This window comes from Periophthalmus magnuspinnatus, chromosome 7 (genome assembly GCF_009829125.3).
Source record: "Periophthalmus magnuspinnatus isolate fPerMag1 chromosome 7, fPerMag1.2.pri, whole genome shotgun sequence".
Classification (NCBI taxonomy): Eukaryota; Metazoa; Chordata; class Actinopteri; order Gobiiformes; family Gobiidae; genus Periophthalmus; species Periophthalmus magnuspinnatus.
Window position 1 is genome coordinate 8,249,053 of NC_047132.1, and position 22,160 is coordinate 8,271,212.

At 40.6% G+C, this 22,160-nt stretch overlaps 1 protein-coding gene across 1 annotated transcript in view; it reads left to right on the forward strand.

Annotated features, from left to right (window-relative positions):
• Positions 1–22,160, forward strand: part of plxna2 (plexin A2) — a 418,092-nt gene that overhangs the window by 291,516 nt on the left and 104,416 nt on the right. Inside the window, exons 13-14 of the mRNA XM_055223276.1 lie at positions 878–1,077; positions 21,765–21,916. Of these exons, the coding sequence (XP_055079251.1) occupies positions 878–1,077; positions 21,765–21,916 (352 nt within the window). The remainder of the gene's footprint in view (positions 1–877; positions 1,078–21,764; positions 21,917–22,160) is intronic.

Below are 22,160 nucleotides of genomic sequence, written 5' to 3' on the forward strand. Positions count from 1 at the left end.
AAAGGAAAGAGAAAGGGAGAGGGTGGACAGAGGTACGACAGGAGTAAAGGGAGGGGGAGAGGGAATGTGGACACAAAGCGAGAGAAAGAAAGAAAAAGAGGGAGCGAGAGAGAGGGTGGACAGAGGTGTGACTGGATAAGAGAGAGGGAGAAGGGGAATGGGGAGAGAAAGAGAGAGAGAGGTAGGGAGGTAGAGAGGAGACAGGGGTTAGGCAGGAGCACAGAGGAGGGAAGGAATGTGGAGAAAAAGAAAGAGAGAGACAAAGAAAGAGAGGGAGAAGAAAAGAAGGACAGAGTGGACAGAAGTATTGCTGGAGTAAAGAGAGGGAGAGGGGGAATGGGAAGAGAGTGGAAGAGAGGGGACAGTGGTAAGGCTTTAGCTCAGAGGAGAGGGAAATGTGGAGAGAAAGAAAGAAAAAGAGAGAGAGGGAGAGCAAGAAAGAAAGAGAGAGAGGGAGAGAGAGTGGACAGCCATGCAACTGGAGCAGAAAGAGGGACAAAGGGACTCGGGAGAGAAAGAGAGAGAGGAGACAGAGGTTATAGAAGAGCAAAGAGAGATGGAAAGAAAGAGAGGGGGAGAGAGAGTGGACAGACGTGTTCCGGGGAAAAGAGAGAGAGCGAGGGAAGCGTGGGAAGTGAAAGAGAAAGGGAGGGAGAGCGGTAGAGAGGAGACACCGGTGAGACTATAGCAGAGAGGACGGAGGGAATGTGACGAGAAAGAGAAAGGGAGAGAGACAAAGAAAGAGATTGAGAAAGTCAGAAGTGAAAGGTCAGTGGTGTCAGTGAGTGTAAATAATCGTTTCTGTAAATTGAGATGATTCTTCTCACTTTAATCGTAACACTAACGCTCACTGTGGTCCCTTTTTTTTTTCCCACAGTGCACCTGTACAAGTGCGCCGCTCAGAGGGACAGCTGCGGTCTGTGCCTGAAGGCCGACAGGAAGTTTGAGTGCGGCTGGTGCAGCGGGGAGGGGCGATGTACCCTACGTCACCACTGTCCCCCCATCAACCCCTACACCACCCGCTGGCTCAACATGAACACTAAGAACGTCAAGTGCACCAACCCCCGCATCACCGAGGTAACTTCAACTTTAATACTACAAAAGTACAAGTACAGTAGAGGACAGATATTAAAACATGGACTTTTGAGCGTTTAAGCAGTGGTGGATAAAGTAGATGCAAATGGAAAAAGCTGCTATACGAATCAATTTCTCAACTTTACTTATGAATTTTGGGAATTTATTTCTGTTTGCTCAAAGCCGAAGCTTGAACATGAAAAATTTAGTCAGGATGTTACCACGGACACGGTAAAAGTATCCCCTCAAATCATCTGAAAAGTGCTTTTTACTTTCCAGTCCAGTTCAAAAATGTAGTGGAGTAGAAAGTAAAAAGTATCCACTGTAAAATGTACTTAAGTGAAGTACACAGCAAAAATTCTACTGAAGTACAAAACTGTTACGATCCGTTTCCGTAGAAAGGAAATAACACGACCCTGTAAAAAGGTAAATAATAATAATAATAATGAGGTAAATGAAAGTCACAATAGCCGTAAACTTAGAATTATACAGCAAACAAAAATGTGATGTGATTTTATTTAGGTTATATTGGCAGGATTACTCAGATTTGCTGTAAAAAGTACTGACCAATTGGACCAGTTCATATGATCATACTTCACAGACTTAATGATTAGCCTAATGATAAACCAAAGGAGATTTTAAGATGCTAAATACTAAAATTAGCGCTCATTCAAAAGTTTTGTGACTATATAAAGTCGTGACCATTGGCTTGTTCCAGGCTCTTTAGTTTCATATAGTTTTTGCTCATGTGCCTCTATGGACGTTTTTACGCTGCTGCACAAACATGGTGGATTTGGCTAATAGCAGTTGTTTTTGGATGTTTGATCCAAAGCTCGATATGTGGTTATGCATTTTTTATTTGGTCTGTCGCCCCGGAGATTTGAAAGAAACAGAGAGGGAGAGAAAGAGAGGTGATACTGTAGAAGAGAGGAGAGAGGGAATGGGGAGAGAGAGGGAGAGAAAGAAAGAGAGGTGATACTAGAGGAGAGAGGGAATGGGGAGAGAAAGAGAGAGAGGGAGAGAGCGGTGATACTGGAGGAGAGAGGAGAGAGGGAATGGGGAGAGAAAGAGAGAGAGAGGGAGAGAGAGAGAGGTGATACTGGAGGAGAGAGGGAATGGGGAGAGAAAGAGAAAGAGGGAGAGAGAGGCGATACTGGAGGAGAGAGGGAATGGAGAGAGAAAGCGAGAGAGGGAGAGAGAGGTGATACTGGAGGAGAGAGGGAATGGAGAGAGAAAGAGAGAGAGGGAGAGAGAGGTGATACTAGAGGAGAGAGGGAATGGGGAGAGAAAGAGAGAGAGGGAGAGAAAGAGAGGTGATACTGTAGAAGAGAGGAGAGAGGGAATGGGAAGAGAGGGAGAGAGAGGTGATACTGTAGAAGAGAGGAGAGAGGGAATGGGGAGAGAGGGGAGAGAGGTGATACTGGAGGAGAGAGGGAATGGAGAGAGAGAGGGAGAGAGAGGTGATACTGGAGGAGAGTGGGAATGGGGGGACAAAGAGAGAGGGAGAGAGAAGAGACACAAGAGGAGAGAGAAGAGAGGGAATAGGGAGAGAAATACAGAGGGGGAGAGATGAAGAAAGAGAGAGGGAGAGAGAGGTGATACTGTAGCAGAGGAGAGAGGGAGTGGGGGGAGAAAGAGAGAGGAAGAAAGACACATGTGAGACTATAGCAGGAGATAGAGAATGGGAGAGAAAGAGAAAGGGAGAAAGACAAAAATAGAGATAGGGAGGGAGAGAGAAGACAGAAATGAGACTATAGTAGAGAGGACAGAGGGAACAGAGAGAGATGAAAAGAGAGGGAGAAAGAGGTGATACCATAAGCAAGAGGAGAGAGGGAATGGGGGGAGAAAGAGAAAGAAAGAAATAGAGGGAGAGAAGGAAGGAAAACGAGGGGGCAAGAGTGGGCAGAGGTGCAACTGGAGCAGAGAGAGGGAGTGAGGGAATGGGGAGAGAAAGAGGGAGAGAGAGGGGAGGGAGGGCAGAGAGAGGGAGAGAAGAGACAGCGGTAAGACTATAGCACAGAGGAGACTAGAAAGAGAGGGAGAGCGACAAAGAAAAGAGCGAGAGAAAGAGTGGACAGAGGTGAGAGTCCTCAGAGAGAGGGAATGAGGAAAGAGAGGAGACAGGTTAGACAAAAGCAGAGAAAGAAGAAAGGGGGGCAAATAGAAATGGAGGGAAAGACGGTGAGAGAAAGAGAGAGGGGGATAACAAGACAGGACCGGGTCACGGGGTCAGACACAACCAGCTCTGTACCACAGAGAGCTGGACAAAAAGAAATATACTCTCAGAATACATACAAGAGGAGTGACGAGAGAGGGAACCACTGCCCTGCAAAAAGGACGAGTAATACCAGTAGTTCTCTCATACTGAAGTACTTGTACTTTTATCTACTTATTTAAATTTCCTTCATTATTTTGCTGATCTACATAGTCAGATTTAAGTCCCTAGTTTGTCATTTGGTGTTTGTATAGTAATCAGGTCAGTTAAACAATTAAGAAGGGATATTTTGGAAAAAGGTGTCAACTCCTTATCAAATCAAACTGGGCCTTGAGTGGACAAAAGTGGAGCACGTCCAAAAGAGATAATTTATTTTTAACTTCACATAAAACGAACGTCCATCTTGATTGTCGTCAGGGGCGGTGCTTTTTTTTGAGTGCAAAGTCGGATGCTCTGTTAGTAGTTTGTAGTAGTAATGTCATAACCTTCTATCATAACCTTCTGGTGTAGGATCCGTCACCCGCTTGTTTCCATGGAGATTGTATTGCTTAGCCAGATATGATCCACAGTATGGCATTAATCACATCCATTGACTTTATTTCATTACGGTACCTCGAAACACATGCAGACTTGGTGTGAGTGGTCTCGCCTAACCACAGATCTGGCCTGTAACTTGGCCCTGTGGCATCACCTGCTTGTGTCCATGTTGGTTGATAAGTTCATTGGCAAATACTGTGGAACATTCCAACCAAAGCAATAACATCTCGAGCTAGATGGAAAAGCTGCATAGTGCATCATTAAATTGATATTAGAGTAGAAATGTTTAGACTTTTTTTCGTTTGGTAATTCAAATTTTAGCTTTATTTCAACTCTACTACAATCTGAAAATTACATAAAACTATTAACACATTTTATTTTTCTTAAGTGAACATTTTTAGCTTAAAGGGCCCATATTACTCTATTTTTTATTTCTATTTTTCTGTTATAATGTTTCCTCATCACAATCAGACCTGGAGTTGTGTTTTGTTTTATTCACACAAATCCTGCATACTTAAACTGTTTTTCTCTCAAACTGAAAACACCTTGTGATGTCATCATGTGGTAATACAGGAAGTGCTCCACTGTGCTTTTAAACGGCATTCACCTTCACTAGAATCATTTGGATAATTTCAGCCCTGGAATTGCCAATCTCTACTGAACTAAAGGTAAAAGGAGCTGTTAACTTGAAAACTACCACTTCATGACATCACAAGGTGGAACAGAGCATTTTGAGCTTTGGAGATGTAGACAGACTGATAATAAAGAGTTACTCAAACATGTGTGAATGAAACAAAACACAACTCCAGGTCTGTTTTACATGACGTAACAACATTATAACATGGCTTAAAGTTCACAAGAGTCACTTTTGTGTAATATAGGACCTTTAATCCAACCTGCTTGTGCATACTCTCTCGCTCCACTGTCCCGCCCCATCTCCCCGCTGAGTATCTGGACCGCCTTCACGCCGGGGTCGCGACCTGGAAGTGGTTATTTGTTTTCCCATCAGCGGCTGCTGCTTTGCCTGAGCCGCATCACCCTGTCACCGTGGAGACAGAACAGGGGGACATATACTCTTTAATTAGGCCCCAGTAACGCCCCAGTGCATTATGGTTAGCCCGGCTGACCCCTCCACATCAGTATTGACTCATTTGCCTTATCATCCCCCCAGCACATCTAACACTAGCCAATTAAAAAGTGAAGTTAACGGCGTAGTTAATTGATTTGCTACTGTAGGGAGATAAGGGAGAGGGAGAGCGCAGAGGGACACACCAAGGGGCTTTAAAAGAAGTACTGAAAGAAGTCTGCTAAGTATGTAAAAGTAATAATATAAGTCAGTAAAATCTCAAACTAGGTACTTCTGACCATGTACGAGTGTTGTCATGGTACAAAATTGTCTTGATTTTGATACTAAGGAATACTCCATGCCTGATACAGATTTTGATATTATAATGATTAAAAAAAGACAAAAGACAATAGGATATAATTTTCAACTCAAAATGTGTGTGATTTTATCTTAAACTCGCTCTGATAAACACCAAGAAGAATAACAATGTTAGCAAATGGTTAAGAGACGTTTTTACATTTTCAAATTACTACTAATCATCAATAACTTCTGCTGCTACTGCTACTACTGCTACTACTACGACTACTACTGCTATTACTACTGCTACTGCTACTAGTACTGCTACTACTATGACTACTACTGCTACTGCTACTGCCACTACTGCTGGTACTGCTGCTGCTACTACTACTACTGCTACTACTACAACTAATACTGATACTGCTACTACTATGACTACTACTGCTACTACTACTACTACTACAACTACTACTGCTACTACTACTACTGCTGGTACTGCTACTGCTACTACTACTACTGCTACTACTACTGCTACTGGTACCACTACGACTACTACTGCTACGACTACGACTACTATTGATACTGTTACTACTACGACTACTGCTGCTGCTACTGCTACTGCTACTACTACTGATACTACTACTACTGCTGCTACTACTACGACTACAAGTAGTGCTACTACTTCTGCTAGTACTACTACTAGTGCTACTGCTAATACTACTGCTGTTACCGCTATTACCACTACTACTACTGCTGCTGTTATTTCTACTAAATACACCCAGGACACTTCAGGCAGTGAGGCATGAGTGACATGATCTAGTATAAACAACTTTGAAGTACTTGAAGTAAAACAAAATTACTCCAGCGTTCCCCAGTCATTATAAAGTGTGCAAATACTGTTATATTTCTACGACTTTAAAGTTTGTAAAGTTTCTCAAATTCTCCAAAGTATAAATCCATAAATATTGACTGCAAAAATAATACTTTTGCTGACAAAGTTTTGTTAACAGAATAGGGTAGAGTGAGAGGAGAATTCTTCCACCTACAGACCCAAATGTACCAATGCGATCAATGCTGGAAATTACATAATAAGTGCTCTGGCAACATTTAGACAAATATATGTTAATGAAATAAATCATTGTTTATAGAGAAAGTGTTTCAAAGCCCCACTGTGTACATCATTTAGTCAGAAAATACACCTTCTTTCAAGTTTCAATGGAAATCCTTTTGTCTATAATCTTCCACAGTGCGACATAAAAGGTATCTACAGTATCTCTATGGAGAACGTTAGATTTAACTCTCTGTTTTCATGCAGATCACGTGCCACCTCCAAAAGCTGACACTGTATTGCTTTAAACATTAATTCTATACACTAATAATATAATTTTGATTGGGATTATTGCGTTGTTTTGTGGTCTAAACGGGTTTGGAAACAGAAAACGCTCACCAATGTCTTTATAAAGGTGCAAAAGAAAGATACAGCAACTTAAAAATGAAAAAAAAAAAAATAGGTGTTTGTCCCATAGTCCAAACTTTTGAACATTGTATTTAGGTTGTTTTTTTTGTTTTTTGGACACTGTACTGTGGTCCAAAGCGAGAAAAAGGAATGATCTGATGGAGCCTTTTTGCCGAAACGTTATCTAAAAAACACAAAAAAAAAACGTTTGGACATTGGTCATTTGAGTGTGGCAGACTGGATTGGTGTCAGATATCAGGTATCACATCTATTTGTTATAACCTCAAATATATATAGTCAAAGTATTTCAGACAATACCTCTATTCAGGGCTGGACTGGGAGAAGAAATCAGTCCTGGATGTTTTGGTTTCTTCACGGGGCCACAGTGAACGTCAGAGTAGAGCTATTGACCTTATCCCGCACCATCCACTTTTTTTCGTAAATGCAACTAAACCGCGCTTTCTTTGTAGTAGCACTTCCGTCAATGATACGTCAATGACAAATTTGGGAAAAGTTTCAGCGCTAAAATATTATATAGTCGGTTGTTTTGTGTCAAATGTTCAATGAGTATGTGCAGCAACAAGTCAACACTGCACCGATTCTCTGGGAAGCTTCAAACCGGCTCTGTAGTCCGTATAGAACTTATTCACTGTCAAGATCAGCAGCTCCAAACAAAATAATGCAACCCAAATGACGATGGCGGCGCATACGGCAACTTCCGCAATAAGGTCCAAAAAAGCGGACCACTGGACCGTTACATCATGACCGTGCGTGGTGTTGCTCGCAGGTCTGACAGTGACCAGCCCCAAAAAGTTCTTCGGCCCATTGGGAAAACTCCGGGTGCTCCAGATGGCCAGTCCACCGTTGCCTCTATTCAATATTGACCTTGCTGTTTTGATGAACTTCCCAACCCAGTTTAATTACAATCTAAATCTTTTGCCACTATGAACAAAAAAGCATCTTTGTAAGACGATTAAAGCTCCTACGAATGTCCAGAAACAACCAAAACCCAACAATATTCCAGTGCTGCTTCCTCCAGATGCATTCTACTCCCCCTGTTTTAGATGAATTATTGAACAAGTCCAACAAATAAATGTATGAATGCAGACAAGTCCAGGAACAAAGACCAGCGCGCAGGAAGGAAGAGAATGTCAAACGCACAAACGCAGAAGAAGAAAGCCTCGGGGTTTAAAGATGGCCGCCCGTTTGGGTTTTCACTTTTTGCGCAGTGATGCTCTACAGTGACCACACACAAGTAAATTTCACTTTTTATTTTGTTTTTCTTTCCCATAAACCATGGGTGTCAAATGCAATTTCACCGAGGGCCACAAAAGCAAAATGGTTCATCTCAAATTTGCAAAGACATAAAAAATATGTCTATGTAACTGCGTAACTCCTGACAAACTGATTTTAAGACAGTCATACATTTAAATTTACCTTGTCGCGGGCCACATAAAATGACATGGCGGGCCGCATTTGACCCCCAGGCCTTGAGTTTGACACATGTGCCATAGACATTCCGAAAACAATGAAAGCTAGCTTGATAATCAACTACGTGGGAATTAATGATCACAAGATGTAATTTATGTCAAATCTGTTTCTGAAGCTTTATAAACGACCAGCTTTTCACTAAATTTGACATGTTTTTGGACTGAAACAACCCCGTTATGAACATTAGTTACCATTTTGCAAATTTAACCCTTTTTTTAATAGAAATCTACACAAAATTTACTTCCAGAACAGCCTTCGAACTTTGCTCCACATGGAAATAATCTCTACAGTACATCGCTAGCATCTATCTGTTTACCTCTACGTTTATGATACATGTTATTAACTCTGAATTCTATTGCCCTGATCTAACCTACCCCCTTCTGTGATTACACTTTCCTCATGCCCTGAATCTATAAATACCTTTCTTTTGATTGTTGCCAAGTTGATTTGTATACATACTAGCGCATTAGGAGATGTGCCTACCAAGTCGATCGCCTGCTTTTGAATTATGAATGTTTCTATTAAGTGCTATGGCGCCTCCCACTAAGGGCCCATTAATATTGAAGAGATGTAAAGCCGGTGCTAACAGCGCGGGGACCGGCATCAAATGAGGCTGGGAGCGGGATGGGCATATGAAAGAAAAGCTCTTCAATAGGATTTGGCCTCTGTGAGTTTACGCTAAGAAAAGCAGCCCCGCAGTGACAGCTTCTATAAACATCAAGTGCTAGTTAGCGTTAGCGGGAAAACAGGGATTGGCTTATTTTTATTGCGGAAGAAAGCATCTGTTTTAAGGGTAAGATTGGGTGGACTATGGGTTTCGCAGCATCGCTAATTGGCAACGTTTTGGAGTAGAAAGAATGGGAAAGTTTTTATGAACCTAAATCAGGAGTTTGTTGTTGGTGTTGGATAAACTTAAAGCTGCACTAAGTAACTTTTCTGGTAGAGGTGTGCCATTTCGTTGTCTCCGTGGAGATGATGTGTTGCTTTAAGTTTTTCACAGCGATCTGCTTTGCTTTTTTTTTATATATATAGCTCAAAATACATAAAAAAACATGAATTTGTGCCTTTAAGAAAGCTTGCCTTGCCACAGATCTGACTTGTAACTTAACCTGGTGGTTCTATCAGCTATCCATGATTTCGTATATGTATTGACTTGTACGTTTTAACTGTTTGCTTGGTCTTTTTTATTAGTTATGTGTAAATTAAGTTTATATTTTGCAATCTACGTCAACTTTTATGTCTCGCATGTTGTTGTGATTTTAATTCTGTGTAAAGCCCTTTTAGTCTTAAAGCTGCGCTACAAATAAAATCGATTGATTGAAAAGCTATAATATCTCTATGGAGACGAGCAAGGGACCGTCCACCAGAAAAGCTACATAGTTCACCTTTAATCATAGCGAAACATTGAAAAGACACTGAAGATTTGTTCGGGAAAGTTATTATTATTGCACTGGAATAAATCGTTGAACTGTTAGAGCTAAATGGTATTTGTGTGGTATTTTTACAAAAAGGAATTTCAAAATGTTAATTAAAAAGCCTTAAACAGATCACAGATGGCAAACTTGTTTCCGTAATAACTATTTCCATCATAGAAAGATGAGTTATCCTCAAGCAAAGTCTTTTTTCACTATCTTATTTCTCAATGACATACAGTAGCCCTGAAGCTCCCTTAGACCTGCATCATATTGGGCTAAAATGTTACAAAAAACTAAGTACGTTTCCATCTAACACAAAGGTCGAAGGTTAAATTTCTGCTAATTGCGTGGCACAGTGTTACAGAGTCCTTGGGCAACACATCTCGCCAACCTTGCATTCGTGATATTAATTTCATTTATCTTTATTTACACACGGAGAGCACAATGAAAATACCAGACTCTCTTTTTCATGGGCGCCCTGTTCTAATACAGAAAAATATAAACAAAACAAAAAGTACATAGGTCCATTTAAAGCATTACAAACAGGTGCAGGTGCGAGTATAAATGTTTATCACCAGACTATTAAATTGCATTTGTGGCACCAAAGTATCCAATTTCGCTTGTCCTTGAAATATATTACATTTTTGTGAAGCAAAAACAGCCAAAAGTGCTTTTTTTCCCTCCATCTCAGTTCTGCTGCAGCTAATCCTGACACTTATACACACATGTGATCGTGTCTTAAAAGTTCCCGTATCAATGATTAACGAGTAAGAGAGATATTCTATGAAGTCTATGAAGTACTCTCTTATAAATACATTTCATACAGATGACAGATAACGATGGCTAACTTACTTTTTCATAGTAATAAACGAAGGGCTGAGTGACTGAATATGTTTGTTCTTTCCGCTTTTGGCTGGAAAATTACATTACTTTTGGCTTTAGAATTACAGTGGTCCCTCATTTATCGCGGGGGTTACGTTCTAAAAATAACCCACAATAGGCATAATCCGCGAAGTATCAGCTTTATTTTTTTGTTGTAACGTCTGACAGGAGGAAACAAAAAGACAGAACTCGGGGGGTAAAAGTTTAACAGTGTTTATTTACAAGAGTGCAAGTGCAAAAATGACAGTAGATCAAATGGTGAGTCAGGAACGGGGTGTTTGCCGTGGTCCGAGATGAAGACGGGACAAGCAGTACTGGTAGAGAAGAGCAGGGTCGGAGGCGGGAGAGCTGGTCCAGAGAGCGGGATCTGGTGAGGAGCAAAAGTATCCAGTTTAACAGAGTCAAAAAGCGAAAAAACATGAACTGAGCCAAGCAGGGAGTACCACAGAGATAAGCCAACAATCTGGTGCCGAGTGTCAGGTCCTGGCTCCTCCCCAGGTGCAGCTGATTGCGGATTAGCTCCAGGTGTGCACGGGAAGATCTCTGCCGCAGCTCCAGGCTCAGACACAGAAGGGAGGGGAAAAAGAGCAGAAAAAAAAGGCAGGACAGACAGGGATCGTGACATTTTTACAATTATTATATATGTTTTAAGGCTGGAAAACCCCTCACCACACACTTTATACACTTTTGTCAGACAAACATTAACATTTCTCACATTTTTCTCTTGTTTAAACACTGTCAAAGTTCAAACCTTCGTAGATTTAACAAAATAAGTACAGTATTATAGAACGAAACCAAAGATCAAGACCTGTTTTCCAAATACAGTCCCTTAGCCAATCAGGACGCAGAACACAACGCATGATCATACGCTGTAAAAAAGCATGTAAAATTGCACACAAAAAATCCGCGAAACCGCAAAAGATGAACCGCGATATAGCGAGGGACAACTGTACATTACCTCTGTTGCATTTGTTTTCCCAGGGCGGCTATGACATCAAAAGTAACTCACCGCAACCAAAGACTGACTGTGTGAATGAATAATGCACCGCTAAGGGCTCTGGGAAGTCTTTAAATTACATTACACATGAAATTTATATAAAATTATTATCAATACATCTCAGAGTCTTGCTGTCTCACCCTTAAGGACTCTATTGATCAATATTGAATCCGTCCCCCTGCAGATAGGCTTTTCATGTAGACAGCATGTAGTAAAAGGACTAGGACCGCAGGATACACGCACGCTCTTTGAAATATGCATAGGAACATGTTGAAACGCACATGTTGTTTTTGTTCCCCCGTGCCCCCCGTCGCGCTTACACATCCTCACTCCCGTATCCTCACTCTACACTCCTCTCCTCTCTCTTTTTACCCCACATTTACAGCCTTATAAAGTATTTTACAAGCATAGTTTATCCCAAAACAAGTAATCAGTGTTGTTTTACCAACCCTGTTAAAGGAACTTCCCAATTAAATCTGACACTTGCAAATTAGTGTAAGCGCAAACTAAAGGCTTTAAAATTTATCAACAAGCTCCTAAAATGTACCTCTTGGAATGATATACATAGCTGCAGCAGTTTAAGTAAATAAAGTAGATCGATAAAATGGACGTATATGGAGTAACTGCTGAGTTGGGTGAATCTACCGTGGGTCCGTGGTGATTAAACATTATTAGCAGGGCATTGTCTGTGAGGGGGCATTAAGCTTGGTCAGCTCTTGTAGTTACAGTGTAGTGTGTTGGCGTCCCGGGGCAGATGGCCAGTGTTTTCGTGCATGGGTCTGTGCAGTATTGAGTTAGACTAGAGCTGCGTCAGCACACTACATCACATTACATTAGGGGCGGCCATTTTGGATAACCATGATGACGACAAAGATGTTTCGCTTTTTACTTTTTTGCTTTTTTACTTTATTTTTGAGGTTTTATGGACAATTGTAGGTGTGGAAATGAGGGTGAATACACAATATACAAATCACCAGAGCTGGAAATCGAACCTGTGTTGACGCTGTGACGGACATTTCTTGCAGCCTAGACAACGCCGCTGTGTTAAATGTGCACTACGTAACACCCCCGCAGTGCCAGCTTCTATAAACATCAAGTGCTGGTTAGCGTTAGCAGGAAAACAGGTATTGTCTTATTTTTACTGTGAAAGAAAGCATCTGTTTTAAGAGTAAAATTGGTTGGACTATGGGTTTTGCAGCATCGCTAATTGGCATCATTTTGGATGAGAAAGAAAAAGTTTGTTTGCATCATTTATAAGTCAGGAGTTTGTTGTTGATGTTGTTTATTGAATAGATAAACTTAAAGCTGCACGAAGTAACTTTGCTGGTCTCCATGGAGATGTTGTTGTTTTGCTTGAAGTTTTTCACAGTATGGTACTAAATATACCAATCTTGCATTTATTAGATTGCAGGTGTTTTTATAGCTCAAAATGCAGTTAGTTAGCTTGCCTTACCCTAGATCTGACCTGTAACTTAGCCTGGTGGTTCTATCAGTTGTTTCCATTATTGATACTGTGGAACATTCAGGGTTTATGTATTCACTGAAACTCAAAGTTGGAATTACTGGTAAAGTCATCCATGAATTCATATATTGACTTGAATGTTACATACAATTATTTCAGTGATGCAGCAGCTCATTTTCACGGCCATTTTAGGCGACCAAGATGACGACAAAGATGTTTCGGTTTTTATTTGTGCATTATTTTTTTTAGAAACATCGATTTTACAGATCAGTTGGCCAGCTGTAGTTGTGAAATGGGGGTGAAGAGTAGGAAGGGACAATCAGCAAATCACCAGACCTGAAAATTGAACTTGACGTATTTGCCACAGCCTAGATACGCCACTGTGTTGATGTTATTGCTTTACCTGGAATGTTACAGAGTATGACATGTATTCAACTGTGTTTTTATTCCTCAAAAACATACATTCTTACCGCTTGTGTGCTCGCCTTTCCATAGATCTGATACATCTTAGCCTTTAAGCCATGTTATAATGTTGTTACCTCATCAAAAACAGACCCGAAGTTGCGTTTTGTTTCATTCACACATGTTTGAGTAAGACTGCATTATTAGTGTCTATGTCTCCAAAGCTCAAAATGCTCTGTTCCACCTTGTGATGTCATCAAGTAGTAGTTTTCAAGTTAACAGCTACATTTTTACCTTTAGTTCAGTAGAGATTGCCAATTCCGGGGCTGAAGTGATTCTCATGAAGGTGTATGGAGTTTAAAAACACAGTGGAGCACTTCCTGTATTTCCACTTAATGACATCATACGTCAGAGTTTGTGCGTTAAACGTGTGTGTGTGAATGAAACAAAACACAACTCCAAATATGTTTGTGATGAGGAAACAAGACTACAGCATAGATCAGAAGTAATATGGGCCGTTTAAGCCTCACGCGCCCCCCTGGTGGCCTAAATCTATTAACACATTTCTTTTGATTCTTACTGTTTGTGTGCTTGCCTTTTCATCGATCTGATCTGTAACCTAGCATATAACAGAGGGGCATTAGAGTCACCCGAAAATGTACATAGTGCCTATTTAATTTTAATTTGAAATGTATCCAGTGACTGTTCTATATGCATGGTTTTCAGTAATGTAAGAATGACACAGTGCTCTGGGACAGCCCATTGTAACCATTTCCATATACAGAGAATTCTATCTCCGAATCCGCACCCAGGGATTGAACCCCCAGCCTCATTATTGTGTAGCGGCTTCATGCATACAATGTACTTCATGAAATTAGGTCACCATCTTTAGTTCATAAAGCCTATAGCATGTAAAAGTGGTGAAGAGTGTGATCGGCTGGAGACGACAGGGACCAGAGTTAGTGTTTCCTCTGCGTTCGCTTCTATAGCTTCAAAACAGAGGGGCAGCAGCACAACCTAATAGGATTACACCCGAAGAAGTACCCGGCCAATGCTGGGTGGGAGAGAGGGCAAAAGAGAGGGGGAGAGAGAAAAAGAGTAATGGAGGAGAGTGTGAGACAGAGGGAGGAGAGACCAGCTTAAATAAGTTGAATTGTGAAGTGCATGAACTGAATATGATCCATCTCTATATGAACACATTTTTACTAGACTTGAAATCAGATTTGCCAGTAGAACAAGTATTCCCCCCCCCCCCCCCCCCCCCCATGGGTTTTACAATGTTAAAAAATGAAGACTGTTGCCGTAGCAGTTAACAATTTAATACAAAATGTCCCATCGTTTTAATAGTGAAAAGTCTTGGACTGGATTTTTTTCCATGCTACCTGCTTGTTATCACGGAGCTGTTATTGGTTTACCTGGAATGTCCCACACTATGGCATTAAACATATCTATCTAGCATTGACTGAACGGTAGGTGTTTCTATAGTTCAAATACATATACATTTAACAAAAACATGCTTTCTTACTGTGAGAATGGCATCGCCTCTGCACAGATCTGACTGGTAACTTTGCCCAGTGGCTTCACCTGCTTTATAGATAAATTTAATGCAGTTTTTTGAACATTCCAGACAATAGGATATCCATGGAGACAAGCAGTGGTGGATGAAGTACTTGGTGGATGAAGTACTTGGTGGATGTTACTAACACTTCTGCTTTTGTTATTAAAAGTACAGATACAGAGGTAAAAAGTCTACTCAAGTCAAGTGTCACATAAAAAAAATCTACTTACCTAAAAGTATTAATGTACTTCAAGAGTAAAAAGTTAATTAATTCATTTGTTAAAGAGTAAATGTAGTGATAAAGACTTAAAAAATATACATATTTTGACCAACAGTAACAATATGAATCAATTTCTTAGTTTTTCTGAATTTTGTGTATTTTTTTGTTGTTGCTCAGAGCCGATGTTTGAACTCGAAAAGCTTTAGTGAGAGTGTTATCATGAACATGGTAAAAATAATCCCTCAAATCACATGAAAAGTGCTTACTTTTCAGCCCAGTTCAAAAATGCAGTGGAGTAGAAAGTACAGATACTGCTCTAATGAAGTAAAAGCAAAATGTACTTAAGTAAAGTACACATACCTAGAAATTCTTCTTAAGTACAGTACTTTACCACTTGTACTTTGTTACCTTCCACCACTGGAGACAAGCAGGTGAGCAACCCTCCACCGGAAATGTTCCATAGTGCACTTTTAAAACCAGTCATTGTTGTAAAAAGTTGAAACTGAAATGTTAAGATACATAACAGACATAAACAATACCTATTTCAAGCACGTATTAACTTATTTGCGGTTGTGAGGTTATCCGTGTGATGGCAGGATGCAGGGAGGATGTGTCCGTGGAGGTTTCCGGTTCTATTCCCTCGCTGACAGCCTGTGAACGAAAGCACAAACAAGCAAAGGATGTGTCAGAGCGCCTCAGGGACCGTGATGATGAAAGCAGCAGACATGCAAATAACTGCTACAGAAAGACACGTTTCACCCTCTAAAAGGATTATGGGTATCTGTGTCAAAATATATTACACAACCCAGTGCTGGAATGATAGCGAGCATCATCTGCAAAATATATCTAAGCATTAAAATGTCAATAGTCAAAAAAGGTATCCTGGGGCAACCGTCAATAAACAGATTTGAGAGGTGCTAGCAGTTAGTCTTCAGGGTAGTTTAAATTACATGTTTGTACGTCGAAGTTTTGAGAACATTAAAGGTGTGGATATGCAGGTATTCCCCAGAGCCACTGTTAAAGGTCCATATTACAGTGTTTTCTGATCTGTGTTATAATGTTTCCTCAACACAAACACACCTGGAGTTGTGTTTTTGTTCATTCACACATGTTTTTAACGCACAAATCCTGCGTATTTAGGCTGATTCTTCTGCCAAACTGAAAATACTCTGTTCCACCTTGTGAGGTCATCATGTGGTAATACAGGAAGTGCTCTACAGTGTTTTTAAACTTTAAACCTTCACTAGAATCATTTAATTTCAGCCTTGGAATTGTCAACCAATAGTTAATAAAAGATAAAATGTAGCTGTTAACTTGAAAACTACCACTGCATGACATCACAAAGTGGAACAGATCATTTTGAGCTTTGGAGATGTAGACAGACTACTAATCCAGGGTTACTCAAACATGTGTGAATGAAACAAAACACAACTCTGGGTGTGTTTTTTGGAAGGTAACATTATTATAACAGGGCTGAAAGCTCACAAGAATCCTTTTTGTGTAACATAAAACCTTTAAAAAGTAAACTATAATGTAAAAATACTCCTATTACCTCATAAAGCGGGGGCCAGCTGGACAAAAATTTCGACTTATTGCTGGTTTCATCTACATTTAAATATCGGTTAGCAATAATATAGTATAATAAATAAATAATTATATTTTTACCCCTAGACTTATACCTTTTGTTTCCCAGCCATGACGTACGTAAATTGTTGGATTGTTATCGATTGTTGTCATTCTATTAACTACACCGCAGCAGCAGTATGCCTCAGCCTCGTCCTCTTCTCCTCTTCACGTGTCTAATCTCATCCTTGTCGTTTTCAGTAGATCCATTGCAAATAAACTGACTTGGAAGTAGAATTGGAATTGGAAAAAGTGGTAGGTGATGTAGAAGAATGTTAATACCTTCAGATCAAGGCTAAAATACTCATAGTGGCGCAGTAGTTAGCAATTTAGCCTCGCAACAAAAAGGTCCTGGGTTTGAGTTTCGGGCTGCACGGGTGTTTCTGTGTGGAGTTTGCATGTTCTGCCTGTGTCTGTGTAGGTTTCTTCTTGTTGCTCCATTTTCTCCCATCTCTAAAACATGCACAAAAGCCTCTCTTCTATGACCAAGACTCATGACTCAAGATATTCCAAATCTCAGTGGGACTTTCCTGGTTCTTAGAATAAGAACAAATAAAAATAACATGTGTCTTCTGCCTCTGTAGTTGACTTGTAAACAGGGAAGCAAAAGCCCTTAAACAACACAGCTCCACTTAAACCGCCCAGTCTGAACTCATCCGTACTTGTTTTTAGCGTTATTTCTGTTGTGATGAACGGAGCCGGCTGCTTTTTTTCACCACTGGGAGCGTCTCTCAAATGCTTTCACGCTCGGATCGGCTGGTTGGTTTTTTGCTTCTGCTCGGCTGTGTAGGGCTCCGTTTCAGTAGCATCTCAGTGCATCACAAAGGGGAGGGGGAGTATGTGAGGGCGCGGGGCATGGGGTCGGCTAAGCTTTTAGTCCATAGGTGACGCTGCGCCATCATCCTGTCAGCGGACCCCCTGATACACCCCCTAGCTCTGCCTCAGCACCTGTCAACAGAATATCACCTGCAACTTGTATCTACTGCCCTCATGTTCCTCCTTGTACTAATTAAATCATAATGAATTGTACTAATTTTATCACATCATCAGACTAGCCATACTTATTCATGAGTATTTTTATGTTAATAGTACTCTTAAGTGACTAAAACTACTCTATAAGTAACAGAAAGCGAAAAAAAATATACTGCTTTTCTAGTGGAGGCTACACCAACTGCTTGTTTCCATGGAGATGTTAGAGATGTTGCTTTGCTTGGAAGGTTCCACAGTATGGCTTTGAGCTAATTCAGGGGTCTCAAACTCTAATTAGCTGGGGGACGCAGGAGGCAGAATCTGGGTAAGGCTGGGGCTTGTGGATTTTATTGATATACATTGTTATTTGTTGAATCTTTTGTGACGGGAGAGAACACAGCGTGAGTGACATGTGCATTTGGGGTTTACCGATTTGGCAGAACCTTCTACACGCAACCTGGTAACGCCACACTAACATTACACTTTCATATTGTCCTGCGGGCCGCAAAATATTGTCTCACGGGCTGCAATTGGCCGCCGGGCCTCAAGTTTGAGACTCCTAATCTAATTCATTTATGTGTTTTATTGCTAAAGAAATACAGTGAAAACATCCATTATAACCGCGTGCATGGGTGCTTCTCCACAGATCTGATATGTAACTGAGCCTGTTGGCATCATCTGATTGTCTCCATGGATATAGTGAAGTTTAATAACATTTCAGGTAAAGCAATAACATCTCCAGAGACAAGTAGGTGGCAGACTCTCCACCAGAAAAGTTACACAGTGAAGCTTTAATGAGGACAATAATAATTTGAGCATTTTTCTTGCACCTATTCCTACCTAATATATGATCTGTTCTCTATTCTTGTTTAAAACTATAAATCAAATGTTACAACAAAGTAGCTCAAGTAAATGGGCTATACTTTTACTACTTTTACTCATAAACCACAAATCTATGTAATATTCAGTCATTTTATAGTAGTAGTACTGTTACACTGTTGGGCTTCTCCACACACCTCTCCACACAGGTACTTTTTGCTGCTTATGTAACCGTCACAAACTCCACTCTACAAAGATATATTTAGCTATTATGTGTATTTTTGCCTGCTACTCCCTGCATGCCCAAGCCGTGCTAAAAGATTCATGTATTCTCCACCCTGGGGCGCCGCAGTGACACACTTACTTTACATCCAGAACAATTAATGTCCACTGACTCCACATTACGAAGCCACAGTTCCATAGGAGCGCTGCGTAGTGGAATTTAGGGTTGGGAGAATAATGAGTAGGGAGAATTTAAAGATGCAGTAAGTAACTTTTTTTGGGAAGGATCTGCCACCTGCTTCTCTGGAGGTTTGGCATTAAAGGGCTCATATTACACTGTTTTCTGATGTATGTTATAATGCTGTTTCTTCATCATAAACACTCTGTTCCACCTTGTGATGTCATGTGGTGATACAGGAAGTGCTCCACTGTGTTTTTAAACTCCATACACTTTCGCTTGAATCATTTGGATGATTTCAGCCCTGGAATTGCTTGTCTCTACTGAACAAAAGGTAAAATGTTGCGGTTAACTGGAAAATTACCACTTCATGACATCACAAGGTGGAACAGGGCATTTTGAGCTTTGGAGATGTAGAGAGACTAATAATAAAGTGTTACTGAAACATGTGTGAATGAAACAAAACACAACTCCAGGTCTGTTTTTGATGACGCAACAACATTATAAGATGTCTTAAAGCTCACAAGAGTCAATTTTGTGTAACATAAGATCTTTAAACTTATCTATCTGCACAGAGACAAACATGCAATGCCACCCAGCGAAGTTACTGGTAAGATTTGCGGAGAGGCAAGCCTGTTTTTTAGGGTTATCAAACACATGTAGGGCCTAATTGAATAACTGTCAGATGGATATGTTAAATGACATACTGTGGAAAATTCTAGACAATAGCATCTTTGGAGACGAGCGGGAACTGAAAAGGGATTTTTACGTTTCAGTCCTGTTAAAAAATGTAGTGCAGTAGAAAGTACAGACATCTGATCTCCAATGTAGCGAAGTAAAAGTAAAAAGTACACTTTAAAATCTGCTTAAGTCGAATTTTTAAGCATTTGTACTTTACTGGTACTTAAATACTTGTACTTCATTGCTTTCCACCACAATTAATAATTCCATTGTGTCCATGTATAAAAGTCATATGTGATTTTGTTTTCATCAGCTGTGGAACAAAATCTACCGAGCACCTATACTATTTTTGGGTATCAATCCCAAATAAAAATCACCTCAGGAGTCGTGGCAAATATCCTTATACATGTACTTTAGATTCTGTGTTCAGCAAACACAGATTCTCAGCTCAGTAAGCAAGCACTCTTAGTTTTTTCCTCTCCGCTTGCTTGCCAGTAATAGCATATTGATTGTTTATATAGCACCAGCAGCAAAGTGGCAGTCATCTTCTCTAGCCCAGTGCCCTCCTCTTCCTCGCTGCGTGTGGCTTGTCTCCTCCCTCCTACATCCTTGCTCCCTTGCTCTCCTGTTCCCTTGTCTCCTTGCTCTCTCCTCTTGTTGAAAGTGTCTGGACTTTTGCCAGGTCAGTGGGGAGCTGAGCAGAAGGAGCGAGGCCACACCGAGCCAAGGTCGTGCTGAGAGGCCATATTGGGCTTTACGAGGTGGTCCGCCATCAGAATTAGCGCGGCCCCTTGTTAGGTTATCTCCGATGGCAACAGCAGTAGAGCAGTTAAAAGCTTTTTTTTTGGTAACAATCAATCTGGTTATAGTTTTTGTCAGTGTGAATTTTTTTTTTTTTTTTGCTGATTAAAATATATCTAAAATGAAAAATACCGTATTTTCTGGACAATAAATGACACTTTTTTTTCATAGTTTGTCCGGGGGTGCGACTTATACTCAGATGTGATTTATATGTGAAATATATGTTTTTTCGTCATTATTATGCATTTTTTGGCTGGTGTGACTTGTACTCCAGAAAACACGGTAAATATTGAAGACTACACGACAAAATATCTAGATATTTTGATAAATGGTCACGTTCAACCTCAAAACGCTTTACATGAAGGAACCACTCACACATTCACACACACATTCATACACTGGTGTGCGCACAAGGACACAACGAGCTGGAATCGCACCATCAACCTATGGATCAGTGGACAAACACTCCACCAACTGAGCTACTGTCGTCCCGTATTTAATTTGAAAAATGTATAACACAGCAATACAATTTGTTGACATATATTAAAAATGATAATGATTGAGCATAAATGAATCAGTCTGTACTTTGTAACTTTTCTGGTAGAAGGTCAACCACTTGCTTGTCCCCATGGAGATTACCTGGAATGCTCCTCAGTATGGCATTAAACCCATTTATCTTGCATTTATTCAATCACATGTGTTTTATTGCTCAAAAATACATTGAGAAACATGCATTCTAACTGTGAGAGCCTGTCCACATGACACATATCTGACCTGTAACTTGGTCTACATTTAATGCCATACTGTGGAACTTTCCTGGTAAAGCTTTACACAGACGAGCAGCTGGCAAACCAAACATGGTAGATGTTTGGTCCATATTGGAACGGCTGAGTTGTGTATAGACCGAGCTGCTTAAAAAAGCTATTTCACTTCACTTTAACTGTGGTGAGATCATCGCTTTTGGCACAGTGACTCAGAGCGGCTCTTAGCGTGTCGTCGACGAGCTAACAACGAGTGGCTTTAATTGCTTTTACAACCACCTGTGTGCAGCCCGGAGCAAACACAGAATCCCGACATCATCACCGTTTAAATGGGGAAATAAAAATAACTTCTGTCGTGTTTGTGTTTCTTTTAAGTCAAGATTATTGGTTCATTATAAGAGCTAAAAATAATAACTGTTAACGAAACAAACAAAACAAAATGAAGTAATCTCCGTTGAATCTCATGTGTTTTTTGGATAGCTTTGTCCCTGCAACTTTACTTTATCATTCAGAAAAGTTGAATTCCATAAACCAGGTCACATACTGGAGCACGTTACTGTCTAATCGTGTTGTTTTATGTTTTTTTCTTACAATAATCATAACACTAAAATGCGCTATTGTGCCGTCTTTTCTTGTAGGTGACCCCGATGGCAGGACCACCAGAGGGCGGCACTCGGGTGACCATCCTCGGCACAAACCTGGGTCTGTCCTTCTCAGATATGGTCAACAACGTGGAAGTGGCCGGAGTCCGCTGCACCCCTGTGGAGGATGGATATATTGTTGCAGAACAGTGAGTTTGTATTCTTGTGCTTATAAAGAGGGATACAAAGAGTCAGAAGAGGCATACAGTAAACGCAAACATGCTTATTTCAGCATCATTTTAAAGCTGGACTATGTAACTCTACTGGCAGACTATCCACCACATACTTGTTTCCATGGAGATGTTAAAACAAGCAGCAACAAAACACCTTGATAGAGATGGATATTGGATGGGAGGCTGCGAGGAATATCAGGTTCCACGGTGGAGCGCTAGA